The following is a 27,429-nucleotide window of genomic DNA, read 5'->3' on the forward strand; positions in this document are numbered from 1 at the left end:
CTGTGTGGTGGAGGCCTCAGGAGAGTCCTGAGGGCCGGGTGGGGGCCTTGGGGGGGCCGGAGGTTCTCCAGGCCTGCTCTGGGTGCAATCCAATGTGCGTGGCCCTGGCACCAAATTTTGTGGGTGCCAGGCACCTTCGTGAGGAATTTTGTGGGTGCTTGGGGCACCCAGGGAGCTGGCACCTATGTCCCAAGTAGACCCACACACATACGGAAACCCTGAAGAACTATTGAATCTGGACATTCACGATTTCAACTGTGGATTTCAAGATTTCAACTGTGGGTAGGCTACTTTGCCAGCTCTCCCACCCACCCTCCCATCTCGTAGCAAAGTAGGTTGGAGATTTATTACCGCACTGTTCCTGCATGTTGGGCTACTCGAGAGGAGGAGGGAGAAGCGCAAGGGAAACCCCCGCCAGGATCAGGCCAAGTTTATACAGTGGTATCTCAGGTTAAGTACTTAATTCGTTCTGGAGGTCCGTACTTAACCTGAAACTATTCTTAACCTGAAGCACCACTTTAGCTAATGGAGCCTCCTGCTGCCACTGCACCGCCGGAGCCGAATTTCTGTTCTAATCCTGAAGCAAAGTTCTTAACCTGAAGCACTATTTCTGGATTAGCAGAGTGTTCTTAGTTCTCCCTCCCATTTTACCTGCCCTGCCCAATATTTTATTCAAGTTGGCACCGCTGCTCGCTTCTGGGAATTGTAGCTCTGTGAGGGGGAATAGGGGTCTCCTAATGCGGGTGGCGCTGTGGGTTAAACCACAGAGCTTAGGACTTGCCGATCAGAAGGTCGGCGGTTTGAATACCCGCGGCGGGGTGAGCTCCCGTTGCTCGGTCCCTGCTCCTGCCAACCTAGCAGTTCGAAAGCACGTCAGAGTGCAAGTAGATAAACAGGTACCACTCCTGCGGGAAGGTAAACGGCATTTCTGTGCGCTGCTCTGGTTCGCCAGAAGCGGCTTAGTCATGCTGGCCACAGGACCCGGAAGCTGTGCACCGGCTCCCTCGGCCAATAAAGCAAGATGAGCGCCACAACCCCAGAATCGGCCACAACTGGACCTAATGGTCAGGGGGCCCTTTACCTTTAACAACTCTCAGCGCCCTTAATAAACTACAATTCCCAGGATTCTCTGGGGAGGGGGAGCCGCGACTGTTTGCATCACAGTTGCAAATACCCCTTGCACTTCCACTCCCAGCAAATAAGCCTGTGTGGAGGTACACTGCTGCTGCCCAAGGAGGCTTCACATAGGGCAAACCTGCGCCTTTGGAAAGCAGGCAGCTCAGTTTTATTATATGCAGCTGCCCTCTTCTAGGTGGATTGAGTTCAGTTAATAAAGCTGGCAGGAAGCTCTTAAAATCTCAGGGTTTGAACGCCCTATATTAAGTAAAAGATTCTCTGCCTTGCAGGGGTTGGGACTAGACCATGGGTAGGCAAACTAAGGCCCGGGGGCCGGATCCAGCCCAATCGCCTTCTAAACCCGGCCCACGGGCGGACCGGGAATCAGCGTGTTTTTACATGAGTAGAATGTGCCCTTTTCTTTAAAATGCATCTCTGGGTTATTTGTGGGGCATAGGAATTCGTTCATTCCCTCCCCCCCCAAAAAAATATAGTCCGTCCCCCCACAAGGTCCGAGGGACAGTGGACCGGCCCCCTGCTGAAAAAGTTTGCTGACCCCTGGACTAGACGGCCCTTCTTTCAAACTCTGGTTCTGGGCGGCAGGGTCTTTTCCAGATTTCCTCCATGAGATCTAGCGCCTCTCCTTTCAAATTTAAAAACAGAAGTTAAAAATGAAACGCTGAGCCAAGGGGTTTGGGGCGGCCTCTCTTGCGGAGGGTTCTTCCCCACCCCATCGCTGTCACTCTGCCCCCCAGCCCTGCTTCCCCTTTCAGCTCCACCCCATTGCACAACCCACCTCCCCGCCCCGGCTTGCACAACCAACCAGAGCAACCCTGCCAGGCAGGCGGCAGGAGCAGCAGCAGCCTCCCCTCGGGACAGTTCCTCAAACGCTTGGCTGCTTGAGCGAGGATGGTGCCAAGGCGAAGGTGGCACAGCAGCCCGGGGGGTCTGGCTGGAAGAAGCCGGGGGGGCGGCAGCAGCAGCTGGCACCTGCCTGGCACCATGTGGCTGCTGGGGGTCTCCTGGGTGGCGCAGCTGGTCGCGGCTGCAAGCGGCTTGGTGGATCAAGAGCAGTTGTGCCCGAAGCCGGGTGAGAAAAAGAGACCTGTTTCGCCCATTGCATGCGCGGGGCTGGTTGGCACGGGTTAAATATTTGCGCGACGCTGTGGAAACGAGCCAGCCCCCCAGTCCTTTGCCCTGCAAAAATGCGCTTCTTCCAACGATTGCGCCCAGCGATCTGTTCCCTTTGAGCCTCACAGCAACCCTGTGTGGTAGGTTAGGCTGAGAGAGAAGGGAAAAAAATAAAGGGAAAATCTCCTTTAAACATAAATCGTGGAGGCATCTTTCGAACGAGAGGTGCCTGCCCTGTAAGGATGAATTTTTAAATATTTTTTCTATGTTTTCCTTCGTTTGATCCTATCAACAACCCTGTGAGGTAGGTTAGGCTGAGAGAATGAAAAATTAGGGGGGGGTCTCCCTTTTTTTTATCCTGGGGGCACGTTTCAAACAATTCCTCCTGTAAGGAGGAAATGTATTAAATTTATTTATTAGATTTATTTCTCCTTTCATTTAATCCTCACAACAAGCCTGTAGGTAGGTTAGGCTGAGAGAGTGAAAAATTAGGGGGGGTCTCCCCTTTTTTTTTTTACCTTGGGGGCATGTTTCGAACAAGAGGTGCCTGCCCTGTAAGGAGGAAATGTATTAAATTTATTTATTAGATTTATTTCTCCTTTCGTTTAATCCTCACAAAAGCCCTGTTAGGCTGAGAGAAAATGGCATTTTAGGGAAACGCTAACAGGGGGTATGTTTCTTCTTAAGAGCAAGAGATTGTCTGCCTTGTCAGGATGAACTTAATTAAATTTATTATGATCGATCTCTCTGTTCCTTCTCCCATCATTTGACTCTCACAGCAAGGAAGTACACAGGCTAAGCTGACAGAATGAAATTTTTAAGGAAGTGCCTCAAGACACTTTTACCCTGGGGTCAAATTTCATCTTAAGAACAGCCAGTTAAAAAGAGCCCAAAATCCAGAAATATTCAACAAATTGTTAAAACCAACGATAAGCTAAAAACCAGATTCGAACTCGTGCATCAGTGTTCTGTGTTTCTAGGCAGGCTTGACTAAAACAAACATGTTCATAGCAGGTGCAGAAAAGAGGTAACATCAATAGGCAGGGAGTTCCACAGTTCAGACGCTGCCAGGCTCAAATATTGATTATATGACATATGAAATATTGACATATGAGTTGAGTTGCAGCTTTGGTATATATGGAAGGTGCCCCCAGGTTTCCCCCCATCGCTGCTCTAACCACTATACCACGCTCCTTCAACTGGGCTTTCTGTCAGTGGACATTTATTGGGATAATAAGGCAGTGAATGGAAAGGTGAAGCCTCTGCAATTTCAGTTTGGCACATTTAATCTGGCAAATTGTGCGCCTGCAAATTGTGTGTGCACCCACCCCTCAAAAGTTTGGAGAAACTGAATTGTTGGTTCTCTATTTTCTTTTTCTTCCTATAACTTGTCGTTGCGCCGTGTGGAAGGGGCTGGCGTTTAGGGGTCTGGGTGGAGGGGACGGCACAGATGTGGCGCCTAGTGGTTAGCGCTTGAGAGCGGAATGGAGTCCGGGGATCACCTTTGGGAAGGCCACACACCTCTGAGTTTTCGGTCTGTGAGAATAGGCTGGATGGAGGGGAGAAGTGGTTTGAGATTCTTGAATGATCGCGCCGCCGGCTCCGAATGGTGGTTGCAGCAGGATAGAGGAAGATAAGGGCTATCTTATCTGTGGTTGCGGGCGCACCAAATATCTAAACCACATAGCATCCCCTGCAGAACCCCGGGATTGCCTCTGACAATGCTACAATTCCCAGCGCCTTAAAACTACAGTTCTCCAGATTATTTTTCTTGGGGGAGATTTGTGTTGTATGCCGCCTTGCCTGCCTTATCTATAGAACAATGAAACTACATTAAGGACAGGCGGAAGCTGGTGGATCTCAGGGCAATTTGCTGCAGAACCAGCAATGGGTTTTCTGACTCCTAAACCGTTCAGACAGCTGAACAACTTTCTCCAGCACTAATTACATTAGTTTAACTGACTCATCCATATTCCAGTCGTCAATGGAAAGTGACCTTCTCTGCTTCCAGAGATGACATGTGTTCAGACCTGCTGCTCTTGAGAATTATTTATTATTATTTATTCTCATTATTATATTGATATGAACCATTTTTTTAAAAAAATGATCAAATCATAGGTCCATCTCTCTCTGCCTGCATTGATTGGCAGCGGATCTCTAGGGTTTTAGAGGTCTTTACCTAGTCCTACCTGGAGGTGTCGGAATTCGAACCTGATACCTCCTGTATGCAAACCAGATCTTTTAAGTTCTCAAGAAAGAAAACCAACAGCAGGAAGAAGGCAGGAGGCTCGATTTAGAAACCTTAAAAAAAAAAATCTTTCTGTGTGGCTCCTCTTCCTCCTAAGTTGATAACGAAACCGCAGTTGTGTTGTCTTTCTGTAGCTAATATGCCATTTGGTAAGCCAGGATCAAGCCCCAAATCATACTGTGAAAACCGTGCTGCTTCTGCTGCTATTACAGTATATTTATTCACATCCTTCCCAGTCCCGGGACTCAAGGCCGCTTACACAAATTAAAAACAACACGGATAAAAACATGTAGAAGAGGTTCGTTTAAAAAGAATTAAGCCCTAACAGAATTAAAACGAAATAAAACTAAATCTATTAAAATAAGAAGAGGTGTCCAAACAGTTCAGCACTACTTTAAAACCTTTTTCTTTTTTTTAAAAAAAGGCCTTTGCTTTAAAAGAAGGCCAACATTGTTAATAGCAGGGGATGATGGGAGTCGTAGTTTAGGCACACCTGGAGGGCCCCACACCTGTTTGATATTGATCATCATAGAATCATAAAGTTGGAAGGGACCCTGAGGGTCATCTAGTCCAACCCCCTGCAAGGCAGTTGTCCCTTATGGGGATTGAACCTGCAACCTTGGCATTATCTCTAGATATTTATTTATACACCGCCTTTCCCCCAGACTGGAACTCAAAGTGGCTTAGGCAAATTAAAAACAATACAGGTCAAAAACCAAAAAGGTACAAACATATAAAAGATCATCATCAAAGTGTAATAATAAAATTAAAGCAATATTTCTTTTTTAAAAAACCACCCAAATCTTATTAATATGTGGGCAGTGAAAACGGGACAGCACTGTTAAAAGCACATTCACGAGTCCTAGTGGAACAAAACAGCATTTGCTTGCTGGCAGGGAGACAGCAAGGAGGGAGCCAGTCTAGCTTCCTGAGGAAAGGAGTTCCACAGTTTGGGGGCAGCCACTGAGAAGGCCCTGTCCCGCGTCCTCACCATTTGGGACTGTGGGGGTGATGGAACTGAGAGATCTCAGAGCCCTGGCAGATCTGTATGAGAGGATACGATCTTTCAGATAGTCTGGGCCTAAGCCTGGTTGTGGGCACCGTGTCTCTCTTCCCTGAATCCATGCGATGAAAGCTCCCGGATTAGCAGAGCGCCGTGATCTTTCCGTGGCCAAGTACCGGCTGTTCTTGGCAGAGGACCAGGAAGGGCCAAGAGGCCAGCCCAGGGAGGTGAACGGACTGTTTGCTTTGGGCTGTTGACATTTCGTTGCGTCCCGGGTTTCGGCAACGCAGCAGGGAAAGTCAGAGGGGGTGCGGGCCGTGTTGCCCACTCAGCGATAGATACACCCCCCCCAAATGACCTTTCCCCCAAGATGCTAATCACTCCCCCCCCCCCCGACAGCCCAGCCGGGTTCCCAAAAAGCAGATTAATTCGACTCGAGAGCAACGGGAGGAGAGACTGCAAGAAAGGGCAAGGAACCCACCTACTGTAGAACTTACCTGGATAGCGGATTGACAGCTGCTGCAATTCTTCCAGCGATAGTCTGTTGTTTGTTAATGGGCTGGGAAGTGGAGCTCTGTGCAGAGTAAACTTTGTTGTTGTTTAGTCGTTTAGTTGTGTCCGACTCTTTGTGACCCCCTGGACCAGAGCACGCCAGGCACTCCTGTCTTCCACTGCCTCCCGCAGTTTGGTCAAACTCATGCTGGTAGCTTCAAGAACACTGTCCAGCCACCTCGTCCTCCGTCGTCCCCTTCTCCTTGTGCCCTCCATCTTTCCCAACATCAGGGTCTTTTCCAGGGAGTCTTCACTTCTCATGAGGTGGCCAAAGTATTGGAGCCTCAGCTTCAGGATCTGCCCTTCCAGTGAGCACTCTGGGCTGATTTCCTTCAGAATGGAGAGGTTTGATCTTCTTGCAGTCCATGGGACTCTCAAGAGTCTCCTCCAGCACCAGAATTCAAAAGCATCCATTCTTCGGCGATCAGCCTTCTTTATGGTCCAGCTCTCACTTCCCTACATCACTACCGGGAAAACCATAGCTTTAACTATACGGAGTATATGCAGACTACATTTTCCAAAATCCCTTTGGGGAAGCTATGTGCACGAAATGTGCTTGGGCTGTATGCTGTGGATGAGGGCCTCTGATGTAACCTGGGTACCACTCATGCTGAGTGGTGGATTTCGCCATTGGAGGGGCCTCATAGAGCAAGGTGAGGGGGGTGCTTTCCCCCCCGCACAGCGTGTCCTTTCCTGTTGCTAGGATACCACTCCTGGAAAGGTGAAGGTAGCTTTTGTCAATATTTACTGGGTGGGCAAAGCAGTGCAGAGGTGACTGTGCCCCCCTTCCCCCCCCCAACACACAAACAGGTTACCAACCAGCCAGAATGAATTAATCTGCCTGGCCTGTTTATGTAACTGTGTGGGAAAGTGGGGTTTGCAACAAAATGTTGCAGCATATCCTCCTGGGACAGCTTCTGCTTCATTATGGCAGCTGCCTGCTAGCCGTGCCCCTTTCTCCAGCTGAGAAATAGGAAGAAGAGCTTGCAGGATCAGGCCAGCAGACCATCCGAGGCCCGCGTCCTTTTCTCACGGTGGCCAACCTGACGTCTACAGATGTAAACAGGAAACAAGCGCAACAGGACTTTCCCCACTCGGTTTTTTTTAAATATAAATTTTTATTAGTTATTTAACATACCGTTTTCAACAGTAGTTAAACATACTTTTACATCTTATTCAATTTTTTGACTTCCATCAGTCCTGTCTGAAAATTTTCCAGTCTAATCTCTGAGTATGCATTTCTTATTTTCCCTATTACATTTCAAACTCGTAACCAATATCTCTATCTTTTTCTACTTTATAACAGTTCGTATATTTCTCCTTGCAAAACTTCTTGTAGCCCTACTAGCGCAATTTGTTGATTACAGTTGCTCTTCAAGTAATTCATATACTTCTTTCAATCTTCTGTAAATCTCTGGTCCCGCGGGTTTCGAATCCTTACTGTCGTTTTGTCTAATTCTGCATAGTCCATTATTTTCGTTTGCCATTCTTCTTTCGTCGGAATTTCTTCTTGCTTCCATTTCTGGGCTAACAATATTCTTGCCGCTGTTGTTGCATATAAGAACAATTTAACATCTTGCCTATTAATATTAATATCCTATTGCCTATTAATATCCTATTGCCTATTAATATCCTATTGCCTATTAATATCTTGCCTATTAATATCCTGGCCTATAGCACTTTTAACGCTGTACTGTTTTTGACACTTGATTGGGAGCCACCCAGAGTGGCTGGGGAAACTCAGCCAGATGGGTGGGGTATAAATAATAAATTATTATTATATTATTATTATTTACCCACTCGTGATTCCAAGGAGCTGAGGTTCAGAGCCCTGATGGTTTGGACTTCATAAAGGCCCAATCAGTCCAGCATCTTTCTCTCACAGCGGCCAACCGGATGCCTCAATAGGAAACCTTCAAACAGGACCTGAGCACACTGGCAACTCTCCATCAGTGGCTCTTGTGGCAGAGAGTTCCATAGTTCAGCCATGCGCTGTGAGCAGTCATACCTTCTGCCCGCCCTGACTGTCCCAACCTTCAGCTTCGCTGAATGACCCTCCTGGGTTGTACTATTAGGGGGAAATGGTCTCTCTCTCCATCCACTTTCACAACGCCACACAGAATTTGATACAAGTGCCTCTGTGGGTTAAACCACAGAGCCTAGGACTTGCTGATCAGAAGGTTGGCGGTTCGAATCCCCGCGACGGGGTGAGCTCCCATTGCTCGGTCCCTGCTCCTGCCAACCCAGCAATTCGAAAGCACGTCAAAGTGCAAGTAGACAAATAGGTACCACTCCAGCGGGAAGGTAAACGGCTTTTCTGGTTTGCCAGAAGCAGCTTTGTCATGCTGGCCACATGACCCGGAAGCTGTATGCCGGCTCCCTCGGCCAATAAAGCGAGATGAGCGTCACAACCCCAGAGTCGGCCATGACTGGACCTAATGGTCAGGGGTCCCTTTACCTTACTTTACTTTTTAAAAACTTTTATTATTTCTACAAAATGCAGCATGTGCTCTGAAAAGCTAAAATAATGTAGATCCAAATTGATATATAATGTTTTTAATGTTGTATTTTAAATTGTTGGGACCTGCCCTTGACCTTATGGGGAAAGGCAGGTATTATTATAATAATAATAATAATAATAATAATACAGTGGAGCCTCAGTTGTCGAACATAATCCGTTCCGGAAGATGGTTTGACTTCTGAAACATTCAACAACCAAGGCACAATGGGAGGTCGGAAAATTCAATTGAGAAAATTGAGAAATGCACCTCGGAAGCCATTCGACTTCCGAGGCGTGTTCAAAAACGGGAGAAATTACTTCCGGGTTTTTTGCGTCTGAAAACCGAAACATTCTGCTTCTGAGACGCTCAAAAACCGAGGTTCCGCTGTACATTTGTACACACATGACATCCTTAATCTCTTACTCTACCAACCATAACTACTTCCCACAATGCAAAATCCTTCATCATACAAAATATCTATTATATTGTATTTTATATATATTGCATTCTTAAATTTTATCTCTCTCCCTGTATCTTTCCTAAGATTTTGACCCTGTCCTCCAAGCTTAGAAGCCTCCAAGCCCCGCAACCCAGGAATGGAGTTGTGGCCCCCCAGACTTTTCCCTCTGGCCCTTGACACTGTCCCCAAGCCACAGCCCCTCTCCCCAAGCCTGGCCTCGCTTTGCCTGCTGAACATTTCCTTCCTGACTGGGATGGCATCCTTGAACTCTGACCGTGCCTCTGCCTTGCTCAGATGGAGGACAGACAGAAGGGGACCTGCGAGGGAGGGTGTTGAAACTAATCTACTGACAGTAAGAGCTGTTTGACAGTGGAATTTGCTGCCAAGGAGTGTGGTGGAGTCTCCTTCTTTGGAGGTCTTTAAGCAGAGGCTTGACAACCATATGTCAGGAGTGCTCTGATGGTGTTTCCTGCTTGGCAGGGGGTTGGACTCGATGGCCCTTGTGGTCTCTTCCAACTCTATGATTCTATGAGAGGCGGGAAAGACCAAGCGCGCGTACTCGAACGGGTGGAAAAGGTGAGAGCACATGGTTCTTCCTGTCTAAGTGCAGAACCTGACATTTGTCCCTATGGGAATTCATTTTGCTAGCTTGCGCCCGGTTCTCCATCGCTGTGTGGGACGGCTGCATATTCATGAATTAGACCATCCTCAGGGTCCCTTCTAGCCCTGCAATTCTATGATTTCTGTATACACTGGACGCTCGGGTTGAGAACGTGATCCGTGTGGGATGCACATTCGCAGCCCGCAGCATTCGCAACCCGCAGCAGTGCATCTGCGCACGCGCAGCTTGCGATTCGGCACTTCTGCACATGCGCAAAGTGCGATTTAGCGCTTCTGCACGTGCGCGGCCGCCGAAACCCAGAAGTAACCCGTTCCAGTACTTTCGGGTTTCGACGGCCCGTAAGCTGAAAAAACGCAACCTGAAGCGTCTGTAACCCAAGATATGACACTACAGTGGTGCCTCGCAAGATGAAATTAATTTGTTCTGCGAATTTTTTCGTTCTGCGAGTTTTTTCGTCTTGCGAAGCACCACTGTGTATTGACGGTTTCCCATAGGAATGCATTGACGGTTTTTTAAAAAAGGCGCAAGACATTTCGTCTTGCGAAGCAAGCCCATAGGGAAATCCGTCTTGCGAAGCAACTCAGAAAACGAAAGACTCTTTCGTCTTGCGAGTTTTTCATCTTCCGAGGCATTCGTCTTGCGAGGTACCACTGTATTTGGTTCAGCTCAGGGAAGAGAGGATAAACGACTCTGGGGAAATAACCTGACGGCCATTTTTCTCTCTTCTTTCCTCATTTTTTCCGCCCCCAGCTGTGTCTCCCAATACGATTCTGGTTCAGCCTGGGATGAACGTCACCCTGCCCTGCCTGGAGGGGGAGCTAGAGAACATCACTCAGGTGCACTGGATCTTCAATGGAAGGAACCTGAGCGCATCCGCCGGCAGGCAGGTGATCCCTGGACCCAGCCTCTTCCTGCCGTCGGTATATTTCAGTGACTCCGGCCGCTACGCTTGCTACACCGACAGCCGGCGCCTCCTTTGCTCCCTGCGCCTGATGGTAGAAGGTGAGGGAGACGCTTCGAGAGGGTTAGGGCCCTTTCTGCTCAGCTGCAGCATGCCTGGGTTTTGTTGTCGCCCGGCTGGGTCATTTACTGCCCTCCCTCTTCCTTGGAATGGATTTCCCAGGGCCTGAGCCAGGGCAGGGGAATCTCAGGCCCAATGTGGCCCACCAAGCCTCTCTACCTGGCCCTCGGGATTCCTCGTGACCATGCCCCCTCTCCCCAGGACACGCCCCCTCCTCCGCCCCACCCCCATTGCACCCTCCTCGGGCAACGGTATCATCACTTGTTATTCGTGTTCTGTTCGCCTGGGAAGGATGGGAGATGCTTCCTGGTGTGGCTCGGATGTTTTAGGGGATATACGATTTGTTAACTAATAATAATGATAATGATAAATAGCGCAACACAGCAAAGAGAAATAAAAGAAGAACCAGACATTTAAACCGTAAAACGCCACAGCCTGGAAAGAGAATTACAAAGATACAGCAGAGCTCCAAAGGGATAAGAAAGTATATTTGTATTTGTGTGTGTGTGTGATTTACAGATAAATTGCAAACAGAAAGAAACATTGGCAGGATTATTGTAATAACCTGCAGTGTCATAAGAGTTTATATTTAAAGTAGATAATGAAACGAGCAAATAAAATGAATTTGGTAAGGCAGAAGATATTTTTTTAAAAAAATATTTAAGGAACCGCAGAAAGAGGGGGAAGGAAGTCAAACATTGTAATGTTAAAATTATTGTAAAATGAATGAAATGTATACATTTGAAAAAAGCGTGGACTTTTCCAAAGATTCCATTTCCATTTAATAAATTTATATTATATTATATTATATTATATTATATTATATTATATTATATTATATTATATTATATTATATTATATTATATTATATTATATTATCTATCAATCAATATGTATTTTGCTTTTATATTTGTTGGAAGCTGTCCAGAGTGGCTGGGGCAACCCAATTGGATGGGCAGGGTATTATTATTATTATTATTATTATTATTATTATTATTATTAAAAATAAAAGTGTTCTATACCTGTGAGTTCCATCATTATAGAGAATAAAGCTTCTATATAGACAAATTGGGACCCTGACTGCCTCCAGCTACAGAAGCTGAGGCTGCTGAACTGACACTTGGGCTGGGCTATTATAGAATCATAAAATTGTCGAATCGGAAGGGACCCTGAGGGTCATCTAGACCCACCCCGTGCGACTAAAGCATCCATGACAGGTAGCCATCCAACCACTGCTTCAAAAATCTCTGATGAAGGAGAGTCTGCAGCCTCCCGAGGGAGACGGTTGTTAACCGTTGCTTTTTCCTTTTATTGATACACTTTATCTTGGATCTTACTGTGATTCATGTGCAAATTGTTGGGTTGTACACTTTTTGATGGTTGGTTTGTTCTTTAGGAATGCTTTTGTAATTTTGTAAAATAATAATAATAATAAATCCCGTAGGGTAAGCAGCCTTGCGCATGGTTTTAGCTTTGAGAAGGTGGCGCATGCAAGTGAAATGAGGAACGAAACAAGCCAGACCTTTGTATATACAGAGGGAATCCGGTGAACTTTGTTAAACTGAACTAACTAGCCAGCACCGGAGTTCCTGAGCATATGCGGAAGGCTGCGTATCCTTCCCTCCACGTAAACAGTCTCTTCCCTCTTTTCAGAACCGCCAGAGGCACCAAACTTCACCTGCTTCCGAAAGAGCTTAGCCAAGGACATTTTCTGCGAGTGGAAGACGCCACGTGGGATGTCCAGCCACACCAAAGCCAGGATGTGGGTGCAGAAAAAGTGAGTGGAGGCTGGGGAAACATTTAAACCGTGGGAGCGGATACGATATGAGGGATGTCGAGGTTGTTGGGTTAGCAACGGGCATCCCTGTCATTCCCACCCCCACCCTGATCTTGAGTTCGCTTTTCTATATTTCCACATCAGTTTGCGCCAGTGGCGTAGCGTGGGTTGTCAGCACCCGGGGCAAGGCAAGTAATTTGCGCCCCCTAACCCGTGGATTTGCGCCCCCTAACCCGTGGATTTGCGCCCCCTAACCTGTGGATTTGCGCCTCCTTACCCTAACCCCCAGATGTTGCGCCTGGTGCGGCTGGCCCCCCCTGCACCCCCCACGCTACGCCACTGGTTTGCGCTGATAAAGTAAATCCTGATGGGAATTCTTCTGTATTCCAATGCTAATTTACCCTACTAGATATCACCAGAGAGACTGTGTGACGTTAACATATGAGAGTGCTGGAGGTGAAATAGTTAAACAGGTTACCCAATCAGAACCCAGGGGGTGGAGTCAGAGGGACTATAAAACCAGCTCTGGAAGGGGCGAAGGGGACAGTTCGTTTGGAGTTGGGTGGTTGGTTGGAGTGGGAGTGAATTGGGATAGAGTCTGGGGGTAGGTTGAGTTAGTGTAGTGAAATAAGCTGAGTCAGGAACAGTTAGGGGCTAGGAAGACAAGCAAATATCTGAGAGGTGGTTTAGTGAGTAAGAGCAGGTAGCGAAAGTTATAGGTCTGGATAGGCACCCCATGATTGTAATTGACCAATACCGTTTATGAAACCACACGCTTGTTAAACTGCAATAAATAAAGAGAAGTTTATGTTCCATTTTAACCCTGACTGGACTCAGTATTGTACCAGGTAGGGCCTGGGTGGTGGCAGCGAGAAATAAAGTGGTGGCACAGGAATCAATAGACGGTGAAACGTCCGGAGAACCCGTGTGATCGCCACAGACTGCCTTATCTATCACCTAGAAGTTAGAATCATAGAATTTGTTAAAAGAAAAAACTGCTCCTTTTTCCTTATGGGGTATCCAATTGAACCCCCAACCCTGAAATTAAAAGTCTCGTGCTCTACTGACTAAGTTATTGATCGCTGTGAATCTTCAGGGAAGGAGAGTCAGAACATTTTTGTTCTGTTAGGCTTTCCCTGCTAGATCAATGGGTCTTGAATCACAAGGGCCGTTTATTAGGGTCTCCGTCTTGTTTGAAATGTATCAGTTTGAAATGCATCAGTTGTTTTGTGCTTTTAACTATTTTTAATTTATCTGATGTGTGAATCGCCTTGAGACGAAGGCGATTAATATGCACAGTATAGTGAAATTACACAGTATGTAATTTTCCTTAATAGGCACATTTTATTTTATTTTTGAGCGTACAAAGGTACAATTGTGCATGACGATTTCGCCAGTGTGTGCATTTTTTTACCCACACCTTATTGAAGTACAGTATATGCGGGGGGGTTTTGTTCCCGTTGCAAAATTTGGAGAAGTGTAAGTTTCAAAAGCATGGCTGTGTTTCAATTTGCACATTGTTTTGGGAAGTGCAGATTAGGTGGGTCTGCTGTTAAGTGCAAGATGAATAGAAAACACACACACACACACACATGTGCTTTAAATGCACAGTGCATACCAGCCTTGATCACCCGCAGAGATCTGTTGAAATCAACCGGCCTTCCGTCAGCTGCGCCCATTAATTTCAAGGCAGGGTCAGCTCATCGGCTGCTGCCATGCGCTGTAGCTGGTGAGGCATGGCATTTAAATGCCGGCTGTGCTCAACTGTGCCGAGATCCAGTGTCTTCCCTTCCTCCGGCTGAGCATTCCATGTGCTTTCTGTTATGTATTGAAGTTCTAACCCTGGGCCAGCAGGGGGATACTGTAGATAGTTATGCAAATGAAGGATCGAAAGTGACGTTCAGTGATTGGATAGTTTGTATGCAAATGAAGGATCGAAAGTGACGTTCAGTGATTGGATAGTTTGTATGCAAATGAAGGATCGAAAGTGACGTTCAGTGATTGGATAGTTTGTATGCAAATGAAGGATCGAAAGTGACGTTCAGTGATTGGATAGTTTTTATGCAAATGAAGGATCGAAAGTGACGTTCAGTGATTGGATAGTTTTAGAAAGTTGCTACAGTAACGTTGTACTGGAGCTCTATATAAGCAGGCTGACTGAGCCCTTCAGTTCAGTTCCGTTCTGGTCTCAGAATAAAGAAGAGCTGTTTGAAGAACGCTGTGTTGTCTGATATGTTCGCCCACAACTTAACACTTTCCCCCTGTGTTCTCTAGTTTCGTCGGGGTGAACCGCGTCGAGCAGCCCTGCCGCTATTACGCCAAGTCCCGGAAGTTCTCTTGCCGCATTGAAGGAATCGCTGACGACGTGCACATCCTGAAGGTGTCCGTCTGCATCTTCAACCTGGCGGGAGCCCTGAGCAGCCACAGTTTCATCAGCACTGAAAATCTGTGTGAGTAGCAGCCCCTTTACTCTGAATCGGGGCTGGTATGCCATGTGTCAGGGCGCATGTTGTGCTGGAGCTGGAGTGAATCTGCCCGTGCCCGACTCTCCTCCCTGCACATTTTTGCTGCTTGCAAATTCTCCCAAATGTTCCTGGGCGCATGAGACTCTTGATCTCAGGGCTGTGCTTTCGAGCCCTACATGGGGCAAAAATTGGTGCTTTCCAACTCCACCAATTCATAATTCTATAAAGTGTAGAATCAGGACTGGGGGAGCATCAGTCTGCGGCCCCCCAGACCTCTCCATTTGGCCCCCGGAATCCGTCCCGAGCCCCTGGTCATTCTCCTCATGTGCCGTGAATGGTTTAACATGGCTGGGAAGCGACCGTGAACTCTTATCATCTTCCTTCCTAGGATGGTCGACAGAGAGAGGTTTTTCTCACTCTCTCATAACATCTGAATTTGTGAGCATCTAATGAAGCTGAGGGATGTGGGTGGCGCTGTGGGTTAAACCACAGAGCCTAGGGCTTGCCGATCAGAAGGTCGGCGGTTTGAATCTCCACGACGGGGTGAGCTCCCGTTGCTCGGTCCCTGCTCCTGCCAACCTAGCAGTTCGAAAGCATGTCCAAGTGCAAGTAGATAAATAGGTACCACTCTGGTGGGAAGGTAAATGGCATTTCCATGCGCTGCTCTGGTTTGCCAGAAGCGGCTTAGTCATGCTGGCCACATGACCCAGAAGCTGTACACCGGCTCCATCGGCCAATAAAGCAAGATGAGTGCCGCAACCCCAGAGTCGTCCGTGACCGGACCTAACGGTCAGAGGTCCCTTTACCTTTTTAATGAAGCTGAAGGTTGGGAGATTTGGGAAGGTTTTGTTTTTATTTTAAACGAAAAGTTTATTTAAACAACAAGACGCTTTACTTGAAGGGAAAACTATCCAAGATCAAATTTTTGTTTAGAGTAATTTACCCCTACTTAAAGACAGATTGCTCTGCATGTAACAGCTACGTACAAAAAAGTTATAAAATCGTCCTTGTTTGTACAACGATAAAAGAAAACCATTGAAATTATCCAATCAAATAAGGTATGCAAGGTTTTTGCTTTTCAACAATGAGAGCAAAATAACTTACTGGAATACAAAGATAAAAGCTAGAGGAGCATGCTATGGAGGAATGGGGCATTTTCACAGACCAGTTTGTTTTTACCACCTCATCTCCATATGATGTTGATCAAAACATACCATTGGCCGTTTAGTTAAAAATAAATAAATGCATGTCTGTGCACATACACCAGTTATGTGATGTACCACAGAAGGAATAGGAAAAGAAATCAAAGAGAGAAAGCTATACTGCAGTAGTCAAGATGTGAATGAACCAAGTCTTGTTTATCTAATTGTGAATGTGTTGTCTGTGGGAAAGGGAGTTTGGTTCTCTTTTGATACTCCGGTCCACAATGAATCCAGCACAAATGCTCCAATATTACATCGATGACATTGCAGAAAACAGGAGAGAGAGAGAGAGAGGGACTTTCCTTTCTCCTTTTTTAAACCTGATTATCATAATCAATCTTTATTACAGTCCAGAGACCCCACAAATCATTACAAAGCAGTATACAATTCATACAGCCTACCTCCAGGTCAAACAAGCATTTTGTTCAGAATATAGGGATTATTCGTTCTTGCAACCACCGATAAAAACTTTGCTACTGCTACTGTTCTAGCATTTGTCCGGTCTTCCAATAGGAACCTGACATAGTGAGCCTCTGATTTTTCTGGGGAAAGTAAGGGTAAGTATCAGTTTTTTTAAACCTTTCTGGCTGATCTCCCCGCCCCCCCCCCCCCCAGTGAAGCCAGACCCACCAGTCGACGTGGAGGTGAGGAACGTGGAGCTGCACCCCCGAAAACTGTTTGTGACCTGGCGCAAACCTCCCTCTTGGGGCTCCTCCTTCTTCCGCCTGCAGTTCGAGATCCGCTACCGGGTGGAAGCCTCAACAGCATACAACAAGGTCTGCCCTTACTTTTGATTTTGGGGTGAGGAGAGGGCAGGCATTCCCTGAACCTGTACAAGTTGCAACGCTCAATTTCAGGCCGCAGAAATAATGGGCGTCCCCACCTTATTTCCTGTGTGCCTCTTGGCTGCATCTTTCATTAGACCAGAGGCAGGGAAACCTGTGGTCCGCTGGGCGTTGTTGGGACTACAGTTCCCATCATCCCCAGCCAGCATGGCCAATGATCAGGGTGATTGGATTTGTAGTCCAGCGACATCTGGACACATATCCCAACCAATCAGGGACCACATATTTAATGCACTTTAATGGATCGATGGGACGCAGATGGGATGGGACGCGGGTGGCGCTGTGGGTTAAAGCCTCAGTGCCTAGGGCTTGCCGATCGAAAGGTCGGCGGTTCGAATCCCCGTGGCGGGGTGCGCTTCTGCCGTTCGGTCCCAGCGCCTGCCAACCTAGCAGTTCGAAAGCACCCCTGGGTGCAAGTAGATAAATAGGGACCACTTACTAGCGGGAAGGTAAATGGCGTTCCGTGTGCGGCTCTGGCTCGCCAGAGCAGCAATGTCACACTGGCCACGTGACCCGGAAGTGTCTCCGGACAGCGCTGGCCCCCGGCCTCTTGAGTGAGATGGGCGCACAATCCTAGAGTCTGTCAAGACTGGCCCGTACGGGCAGGGGTACCTTTACCTTTACCTTTTAATGGATCAATGCTGGGGAGCCTGTGGTCCTTCAGATGCTGTCAGACTACAACTCCCATCAGCCCCAGCCAACCAGGCCACTGGTTAGAGAAGATGGGAGTTGTGGCAACTGGAAGGCCACAGGTTCTCCACTAGGCTGTGCTGATTTGCAGTGGCAAATCCCCAGGGTTTGAAGAACCATCCGCAGCTCTCCCTCAAGGTCCTTGGGCTTGTTGCATGCAGCCCATCTGCTGTACAACTGAGTTCTGGTCCTTCCCCTACATACCAAGTTTCCAGTCCTCATGGTACCATATTGAAGATCTGGCTTTCGCAGGAAGCTGCCTGGTACCGAATCAGATTCTGGGTCCACCCAGCTCAGCATTGCCTGCACGGACTGGCAGCAGCTCTCCAGGGTTTCAGGAAAGACGTCTTTCACAGACTCACCTGGCGGTGCTGCCGCAGATTAAATCTGGGACTTTTTGCATGCCAGGCCACTGAGCTGTGCCCCTTTCCCTTTCTCTTGGCTACAGATTCACCTTCAGGATGAATACACTTCCTACACCATCTCTGACGTGATGCCAGGTGTCCGCCATGTCATCCAGGTGCGGGCCCGGGAAGAATTCAACCAAGGAATCTGGAGTGAATGGAGCCGGGAGAGCTTTGGAGTGCCCTGGACAGGTTGGCAGTGCCCTTTCAGTTGCCCCTACCGTGCCCTTCCTTATATGGCAGGTTTGTGGGAATGTTGTGGTTAGTAGGAGAGGATACGGTATATATATATGGGGTGAGCAGAACACATACGCAAGCCTGATTCACTGATGCCTAGGCTCTGAGGAGATGGACTTGTGGGTCTAGCTTCAAAATAGATTTTTGTCCCAGCAGCCCAACAAAGCATCTCTCTCTCTCTCTCTCTCTCTCTTTCTCTCTCTCCGTGCCTCGCCCCCAGATATATTTTTTATTCAATCCCTTCTTTTTCTCCTTGGCATTTCAGAAACCAAGGACCGTGACTCAGAAACCACGCTGGTCCCTTCAGAGGTAAGTAATTTCCATGAGAAGCAGGGCCTTTTGGGTGGTGGCTCCAGAGTCCCAGCAAGCGGTCCATATATACCCCGCTCCAGTCTCCGATGTAGTTTCAAAAACAAGAGAAGAGTTCCTGCGCTTCCACTGTCTGTTGGGGGCGGCTCATAAAATCCTAACATTGGAGGGGGGGGACACTTACCATCAATGTGTTTTCCCTAAATTTCAACCCAAATCTACCCACCTGTCACCGAAGTTCAGGCATGGCCCTCCAGATGTGGGTGGACCAGGAGCTTTCACCAACCCCAATCAGTGGGGTCAGGGGTTGGGGGAGAATGGATAATCTGTTCGTTTTGGTTTCTCAGTTTTCCAAAGTTAGGCCCTGTGGCAGTACCACACCACTTGAAGCAGTTATGGCTTCCATCCAAAGAATTCTGGGAACTGTAGTTCATCGGGGGTGCAGAGAGTTGTTAGGAAACCCCCACACTATTCCCCTCCTAGGGCTACTATTTATTTTATGTACAGTGGTGCCTCGCAAGACGAAAAGAATCCGTTCCGTGAGTCTCTTCGTCTAGCGGTTTTTTCATCTTGCGAAGCAACCCTATTAGTGGATTAGCGCTATTAGCGGTTTAGCGGCTATTAGCGGCTATTAAAGGCTTAAGGGATTAGCGGATTAGCTGCTAAAAGGCTATTAGCAGCTTAGTGCCTTAGAAAAAGGGGGTGGGGAGCGAAAAAAAACCCCCAGGAATCGCAAGACATTTTCGTCTTGCGAAGCAAGCCCATAGAGAAATTTGTCCTGCGAAGCACCTCCAAAACGGAAAACCCTTTCGTCTAGCGGGTTTTCCGTCTTGCGAGGCATTCGTCTTGCGGGGCACCACTGTATTCTATATCCCACCTTTTCCTCAAAGGAGCTCAAGGGAGCCTACTGACCCAAAGTCTCCCAGTGAGCTTCATAGCCAAGGGGCAGAATTTGAACCCTGACCTCTCCCAGGTCCTAGTCTAACCCTGTTTCCACTAACACCCCACTGGCTCTTAACAGGCTTTCCCAGTTGGATCAATGGGTCTTGGCCACAAGTCTCCGCTTGTTCGATTTTTGATGCTGTTTTAAAATATCTTGGTTGTTTTCGTGTTTTTAACTCTTTCCTATTTTCTTATGTGCAAATTTCATTGAGACGGAGCTTTAGAAGGTGAATAATAATAATAATACAGTGGTACCTCAGGTTAAGTACTTAATTCGTTCCGGAGGTCCGTTCTTAACCTGAAACTGGTCTTAACCTGAAGCACCACTTTAGGTAATGGGGCCTTCTGCTGCCGCCGGGCCGCCAGAGCACGATTTCTGTTCTTATCCTGAAGCAAAGTTCTTAACCTGAAGCACTATTTTTGGGTTAGCAGAGTGTGTAACCTGAAGCGTTTGTAACCTGAGGTACCACTGTAATAATAATAATAATAATAATAATAGTAGTAATAACAATAATGCAGCCAGGACCCAATCCTCTTCATGAAGACACCCTTCTGACTCAGGAAATCTGTAGCCTCCATACCAGCTGAAATATTCTGAGAGAATGAATTTTTAAAAGGCTAATAATAATAATAATAATAATAATAATAAATTTTATTTATATCCCGCCCTCCCCAGCCGAAGCCAGATTCAGGGCGGCTAACAACAATTAAATAATCAAACAATCAAATAATCCAACATTCTAAAAACATTCCATTATAAAAATTAATTAAAATCAAATTAATGGCAACCGCAAGCATTCAAAACAGCTCCGCTAGCAAAAGACATAGGCTCCAGCTGCCCCTCTCAGCAGGCGAGACACCGGCCCCTAATAAACTCTGCTTCCTCTTTTTGACCACTGAGGGTTCCTTGTCTAAATGGAGAGATGCAGCTATTCAGAGTTGGCTGTTCTCAGCCCTTTTTTCCCCCTCTCTCTCTCTTGCAGGTCAATCTTTTTGCCAGCACCGTTAAGCCCAAGTGCACTTCTGAGCATCCTGTCGTCATGAGTAAGCCGACAGGTAAGTGCGCCACCTTTCATGGCCTCGCTTGTACAAAGCTGGCTTTTTGTACGTGCGAAGGGCTGCAAAAATACGGGGACATCGCCCGGGCGAAAGGCTGGGGGTGACGGGAGCAAGGATCTTTGGCAGGTAGGCTTCCCTAGTGGTGATAGCCGTGCTCCCTATTTGTGGGTGACCTTGGGCCAGACGCTGTCTCTCAGCTTAGTCTAACTCGCAGGGTTGTGGTGAGGATTAAAGGAAGAGGGGGAGAGTTATGGATGTCACCTTGAACTCCTTGGAGAAAAAGGTGAGGCACAAATGCCATTTTAATTGCATTTTGATTTCCCACAATGCTCCACGGCAGGCTCGTTTGGACTGAGGGCCGAATTCCCTGCTGGGCAACCTGGCTGAGGGCCAGATGGAGAGCCACATTTGAACCCTGGACCTGAGGGTCCCTGCCTTTGCCCCAGAGAGGTGCAAAGCTGGAGGCATTGTGGGAAATGAAGAGGGTGGCCTGACCTAACTGTGTTCCCTGATTGTTTGTCCCTTCTAGTGGAAAATGCTGCCTCTACGCCTCTGTACTTGTTCCTCATCTTGGCTGTAAGCGTGACTGGAATTGTTGGCATCTTGGTCGTTGGAGTCATTCTCCGGTGAGGAAGACCACCTAATTTTCAGGAGTTGGGGGGGGGAATGTTGATTACTGGGAGCGGTGAATCCACGAAACCTTGGAAGATGTTTAGTAGGGCCAGTTCTGGGGTGATTTCTAATACCTGCTTAGTTATTTTACACATTTCTCGTATGGCTGTTGTCCAGAATAGTTGGATTTTGGGACACTCCCACCACATGTGGAGGTATGTGCCTGTGGAGGTGCACCCTCTCCAGCATTTTGGTGAGGTTCCTGGGCGTATTAGCACTAATTTCCTTGGTGTTAGGTACCACCTGTAGGTGAGTTTCAGAGTGAGTCATTTCCTTTTCATTGATATGGATTTAAAAGGGGGGGTTTAGACCACATTCCTGTCCACTGAGTGGGGTTAATCTCATAGCCTATTTGAGCCCGGTCTTGGTCGGGGAGGGCGGGGTATAAATAAAAATTATTATTATTATTATTATTACTCCCCCCCCCAAAGAAAACACCAATGTCCTTTCTGTTGGGGATAATTCAGACTGAAATTCCCAGGTGTCAAAAACAGTTGTTTATGTCTGCCACTACTGCGGCCCGTGTTTTGTTAGCCCCAAAATGGAAAACGAGCGAGGTCACAACTAAAGAAGAATAGCAACTTAAGCTGACAGAATATGCGCAGCTTGCAGAATTAACATATAAAATAAGAGAACAATAAGAACATAGGTTTAAAGAAGATTGGAAAACGTTTATTGAATATATGGGGGGGAATTGTGTAGACTTGAAAACGTTGGCAGCATTAAGATAAATTCAACAGTGTAAATGAGTTTTGATGGATGCCATAATCAATGGAATACTGAATGGTTTCATTTATGTAAAAGATCCCGGGATTTATGATATGCAAAAATGAACCATGGAAAGAGAAGAAGGGAAGTCATTGATATCTTAAGGGTGTAAAGGACCCTTGATCATTAGATCCAGTCGTGGCCAACTCTGGGGTTGCGACGCTCATCTCGCTTTATTGGCCGAGGGAGCCGGCGTACAGCTTCCGGGTCATGTGGCCAGCATGACTAAGCCACTTCTGGCAAACCAGAGCAGCGCACAGAAACACTGTTTACCTTCCCACCGGAGCGGTACCTATTTATCTACTAGCACTTTGATGTGCTTTCGAACTGCTAGGTTGGCAGGAGCAGGGACCGAGCAACAGGAGCTCACTCCGTCACAGGGATTTGAACCGCCGACCTTCTGATCGGCAAGTCCTAGGCTCTGTGGTTTAACCCACAGCACCACCCGCGTCCCTTAAGGGTGTATAAATGCATTTTAAGCCATCCAAGTGGGCGGTTCTCACTGCTTCCCGTGGATGTGATGGTAGAAACGTGATCTCAAAACCTGCCATTTTTTTGTTGTTTCAGGTACAAGAAAAAATGGGGGACGTCGCCTTGCGGAGAAGAGAAATCCAGCACCGCCCCACCACACTCCCTGACCCTCATGGCTCCTGAGCCTCCTCTGAGTTCATCTCCTCTCCTCTCCCCTCCCGCCTCGCCCTTCAGCGAAAGCTCTGTGGACACCCCAAGCATCCCGGAGAACAGCCCCTACGATGTTTCAAACGCAGACTATTTCCTGATGCCGTAGTAGCCGACAGACGTCGGATTTAGGGAGGTTATTGGGTGCCGCAGCGTCCCCGCATGTGGGCACCGTATGTACCCTGAAGGGTGTGGAGCGTCAGGAGCACAGCCAAGGCACCTGGGACATCGTTGAGAGTCCCTTGGGTCGTACCGACATCAGGTAGCGCTGACGTCAAGCCGTCCGCCCACGCTGCTGAGACGTAGGGAAGGTGTCTGCTCTTCCGTCCGGAGTCGGGCCGCTCCAAAGATGCTCCACGTTCAGGATTTTGGTCGCCACTCATCAGGAAGAGCTCAAGTGTCCTTGAAACTGAAGATGGTGGTTGCAGATTTGCCAAGTCCCTGCCCGGGTTCTGTGATGGGGATGCACACGGCCGCAAGGTTTCTTCCGGCCCAGCGTGGCTGCTGGAGAAAACTGTTGGAGGCACCGACAACAAATAGTCCGTACATTTTGGAAGTTCTTTCCAGGAAGCGTCCGTCCTCCTGGATTCATGAAGTCAGGGAGGTAGCTGTCTGCGGTCGGAGGAGCTGTCACCCCCGAAGTGGCAGATGATGGAGGAAGTGGTTTTGGGTACCACTTTGATCAATTGTTGGTCCTTTTCTGTATGCCAAGGAAGGGCATCCAGGCCAGATTCCAGGGCCGGCCCAGGACATTTTGCGACCTGGTTCAAAGGAACGGTGCCTTCTGGCGAGCCAGACTGTTGCTCCGTCTGGCTCAGTATTGTCTACACTGACTGGCAGCAGCTCTCCAGGGTTTCAGACAGGGAGTCTCTCCCAGCCTAGGGAAGCAAAGGACTGGGCCAGGGGGCTTTTGCACGCAAAGCTGAACCACGGGACAAGGTGCCGTTTCGTGTCTTCCCTGATTTCACGCCAAGGAACTGATCTGTCTGGCAACTCTTTCCTGGTTGAAGGGGGCAGAAGACAGGTACTAAATCTGGGGGTTTAGTGCTGCTTCCTGCCCCCCTGGAAACTCACCCCCAAGGCAGCCAGCTAACCCTACCTTATGGCTGGGCCGGTGCAGTCAGAGTCCTATGATGTATTGGAAAGAGCGGGTGCAAAACTGCCTTTTAGCTGAGCTGGACTGTCGGTCCCAGAATTGTCCTTCTCACTGTCCTACCATGGGAAAGGCTTTGGACTGAACAACAGGAGCACCCCCAAGGCCGAGTCCAGCATCCTGTTCTGTCAAAGGCCAGCCAACTGTGCCAAGGGGGAGCCCCAAACAGGACCTGAGCACAACAGCAAAGCTCCTCCATCACAGAAAGCATGTGTACGGCCCCTGAGTCATGGGTACGTCGCACAAGGCTGTGCCGCTGGTCTTGCGCAGGAATAAACATGGCCCCAATCTGGCTGGGGGCAACAGAGATTTGGCCTTTCGAAAGCGAGGGGCTTTGTTACCCACAGTCCTTGCTGTGCATTAAAAGAGGAAAGGGAGGACTCTTTCCGCAGTGTAAACAAGTCTCCAACTCGTTGCCTCCAACGGGGAACTTTGCTGCTCTGGGATGTTACGAAACCCAGCGTTACTCTGTCTTTTTTTTTCTTCCTGCCGCAGAACAACAGAACTGATATTTACTTTTTTCTTCTAAAGTTCACAGCGTCAGACTACTTTTTTTGCTGTTAGCTGCTTTCTCTGCTTGCTTGCGTGAAAGGTGTCCCTGTGTCTCAGATGTCGCCCACGTAGGAGACGGTGATGAATCTAGAGGTTATGGGGAGGCAAAACTCCGGAGGTGATTCCAGCCAAGGAAGGCTCTGCCAAAGAGCCGTTAAGATTCATTCATGTTCGTTTCCCCAACATCCCCCCCCCAGGCAGATTTTTCGGCCTGAGGAGAGAGGGAATAGTTTGCAAAATAGCAAGCTTACCCCCCCTTCCTGCCCAGGGGAAAAAGAAAAGATATCCAGGTAGCCCCACAAGTTTAAATTTATTGCATTTCTCCTCCGTGAGTATATGCTGCCTGGGCACATTTTCCTTATATATTTCCGCAAACGAAAGGGACTAGCAACTTTGGGTTTTTTGCTTAAATTAAAGCTGCCAACTCAGGAGAGGGCCTAATGGAGCTTAAGAGGTTGTTTTGAGTATGCCTGGCATAACTTCTTCTTTCGCTTCCCTTTTTGGTGTACCCTGGGCAGATGGCATTGTGGCTGCTTAACTCTCCCACCCCACCCTGAAATTATGTTTTGCAATAAGGAGCAATCCCTCCCTTTCTTTTCCTGCCTGCTCCCTGCAAACGGTGCCTTGCTTGTTTTCCGAACCTGAACCTTCCCTGGGCGAACAGCCCGGAAATCACTGCTTTTTAAGCAATCGGCGTGACGTTCAGGTACCAGCTCAGCAAAGCGTCTGGTCCGATGCCACCAAGGTAAACAGATTTCTCATAACCCTGTGCCTAGCAAAAAACTTCAAAGGACAGTGAGTGCCAGCCCTAGGAAACTGCTGCCCTCAGCAAGTTCGATGCTACTCATTTTGGACTCTGTCTGAATCAAGGTTTTCTTTCCACATAAATGCACTACATGCGTTGAATCAGCAGGGGAAAGCTAGGGCGATGGCACGGCTGCCAATTTGTCCCTGTCTTAACCACTGCTGTGCGTAGCTTGTGTACATTTGTGTAGACACATGGCAGTATTGTGCCACTTGAGCCTCAGGGCCTTTGGACCCCACACTTGTTTACAAATTCTCTCTACTGCTGGTGCATGAGGAGCTGTATCCAATCTTTGAAAATAGCAAGCTCCTTCTCTTAAGTGCGGGTCTGTAAATAGGCACTCAGAAGTGCAAAGCATTAGCAAGCTTGCAGGAGCCCCAGGGTTTGTAGAAATCTGAAAATTATTTGGGGGGGGCTGACCTCAAGGGGGTGAAATCCCCAAATACAACAAGGGTATTCTCACGCTACACTGACTGATAACCGCCCTTTCTGGGCTCCACAAAGGGTTTGGTATATTCAATAGGCATGGCATGTTAACTGTTGAGAGGGTCAGGTGGGGGGGGGGGGAACAAGGCGAAGGAACGTAATGGAGTATTTGTAAAAGGGCATGGCCGGCACACACTCCACCTTGCAACATTGCTTTTGCATGGCCCTGCCATTTGCATCATCTGCCAATTTAGGCATCTGCTGATGTTAAGTTTTAATCCGAAAAAGCTTGTGCCACCATAAAACTGTTTATACTTTTAAAGGGCTGCAAAAGTCTCCATTTTGAAGGTTAATTTTATTCCTGTCTGCTGCTTTGGTAGCCCCTCAGGCCCCAAAGACATTTATAAATGTGTTAAATGGATTCCATGAATAAAATTAACAAGCTAGCATAACAGCCTCCCATGGGAAAATGAAAGGAAAGACGGTTTTTTTTAAGGCTTAGCTCATTGATTTTCAGAATGAGTGACTTTTTGAGACACTCCAGGAATATTTGAGCTGCACCCTTGCCGTTGCGTGTCGATTTCTTGATGCCCCGCTCCCTGCACAGAAGTGGTACGGCCACCCTTCTAAATCAGGACTCTGCCAATTCATTCTGCCACCGCAGGAAGAGAGCGAGGCCGCAGTGCAGAAGGGAAAGGGGTGTTTGGTGACGATAACGCTTGCAGTCGAGGAGCGTTTCCGGGTAGTCTAAGAAACCAAAAACACTCTGCAGTTTTGAAACCGGCGGTGAAAATCAGGGCCATTTTGAAATTGGTGGCTAAAATCAGGATCCATTTCAATGGCTCAGTCGGCCATCAAACTGGTGTCCAGAATTCTATCCAAACATGGGGGATTGCTCCTTGGTTTCGGGAACCGTTGTGCCAAATGCGGTTATGATATCTTGGGTGGTGTCTCATAAAGAAGCCACGTTCCAAAATTATATAGGTAAAGGTAAAGGGACCCCTGACCATTAGGTCCAGTCGCAAACAACTCTGGGGTTGTGGTGCTCATCTCGCTTTATTGGCCGAGGGAGCCGGCGTACAGCTTCCGGGTCATGTGGCCAGCATGACTAAGCCGCTTCTGGCAAACCAAAGCAGCGCACGGAAACACCATTTACCTTCCTGCCGGAGCGGTACCTATTTATCTACTTGTACTTTGACGTGCTTTCAAACTGCTAGTTTGGCAGGAGCAGGGACCGAGCAATGGGAGCTCACCCCGTGGTGGGGATTCGAACTGCCGACCTTCTGATCGGCAAGTCCTAGGCTCTGTGGTTTAACCCACAGCACCACCTGCGTCCCATAGCTTAATGTAGATAGTGTCAATAGTGTCAAATAAATTCATCTTTACAGTTGGTGGCTACCTTGGCTATATAATTTGCTCTAATTCTTCTAGCGCCAGTTGCAAAGAGTGCTACACGCCAGGTCACATACTTATCTGTGTCTGCAAGGAGATATAAAATCACGCCAGAGGGGTTCTGGCCTGGGGACCTTGTCATTATAAAAGGTAAAGGTGCCCCTGCCCGTACGGGCCAGTCTTGACAGACTCTAGGGTTGTGCGCCCATCTCACTCAAGAGGCCGGGGGCCAGCACTGTCCGGAGACACTTCCGGGTCACGTGGCCAGCGTGACATCGCTGCTCTGGCGAGCCAGAGCCACACACGGAAACGCCGTTTACCTTTCCGCCGGAGTGGTACCTATTTATCTACTTGCACTTTGACATGCTTTCGAACTGCTAGCGGACTAATAACTGCATC

At 48.0% G+C, this 27,429-nt stretch overlaps 1 protein-coding gene across 1 annotated transcript; it reads left to right on the plus strand.

Annotated features, from left to right (window-relative positions):
• Positions 1–1,976: 1,976 nt before the first annotated feature.
• Positions 1,977–24,385, plus strand: IL6R (interleukin 6 receptor). Its single transcript, XM_083416652.1, has 10 exons — positions 1,977–2,206; positions 10,384–10,635; positions 12,308–12,431; positions 14,706–14,881; positions 16,714–16,874; positions 18,082–18,229; positions 18,540–18,583; positions 20,509–20,581; positions 21,114–21,210; positions 22,592–24,385. Exons 1-10 carry the CDS (start codon positions 2,026–2,028, stop codon positions 22,809–22,811), a joined length of 1,476 nt encoding a protein of 491 aa, XP_083272778.1. The 5' UTR covers positions 1,977–2,025; the 3' UTR covers positions 22,812–24,385.
• The last annotated feature ends 3,044 nt before the right edge of the window (positions 24,386–27,429 follow it).

The sequence above is a fragment of the Podarcis tiliguerta genome, assembly GCF_965153285.1.
Source record: "Podarcis tiliguerta genome assembly, chromosome: 16".
NCBI lineage: Eukaryota > Metazoa > Chordata > Lepidosauria > Squamata > Lacertidae > Podarcis > Podarcis tiliguerta.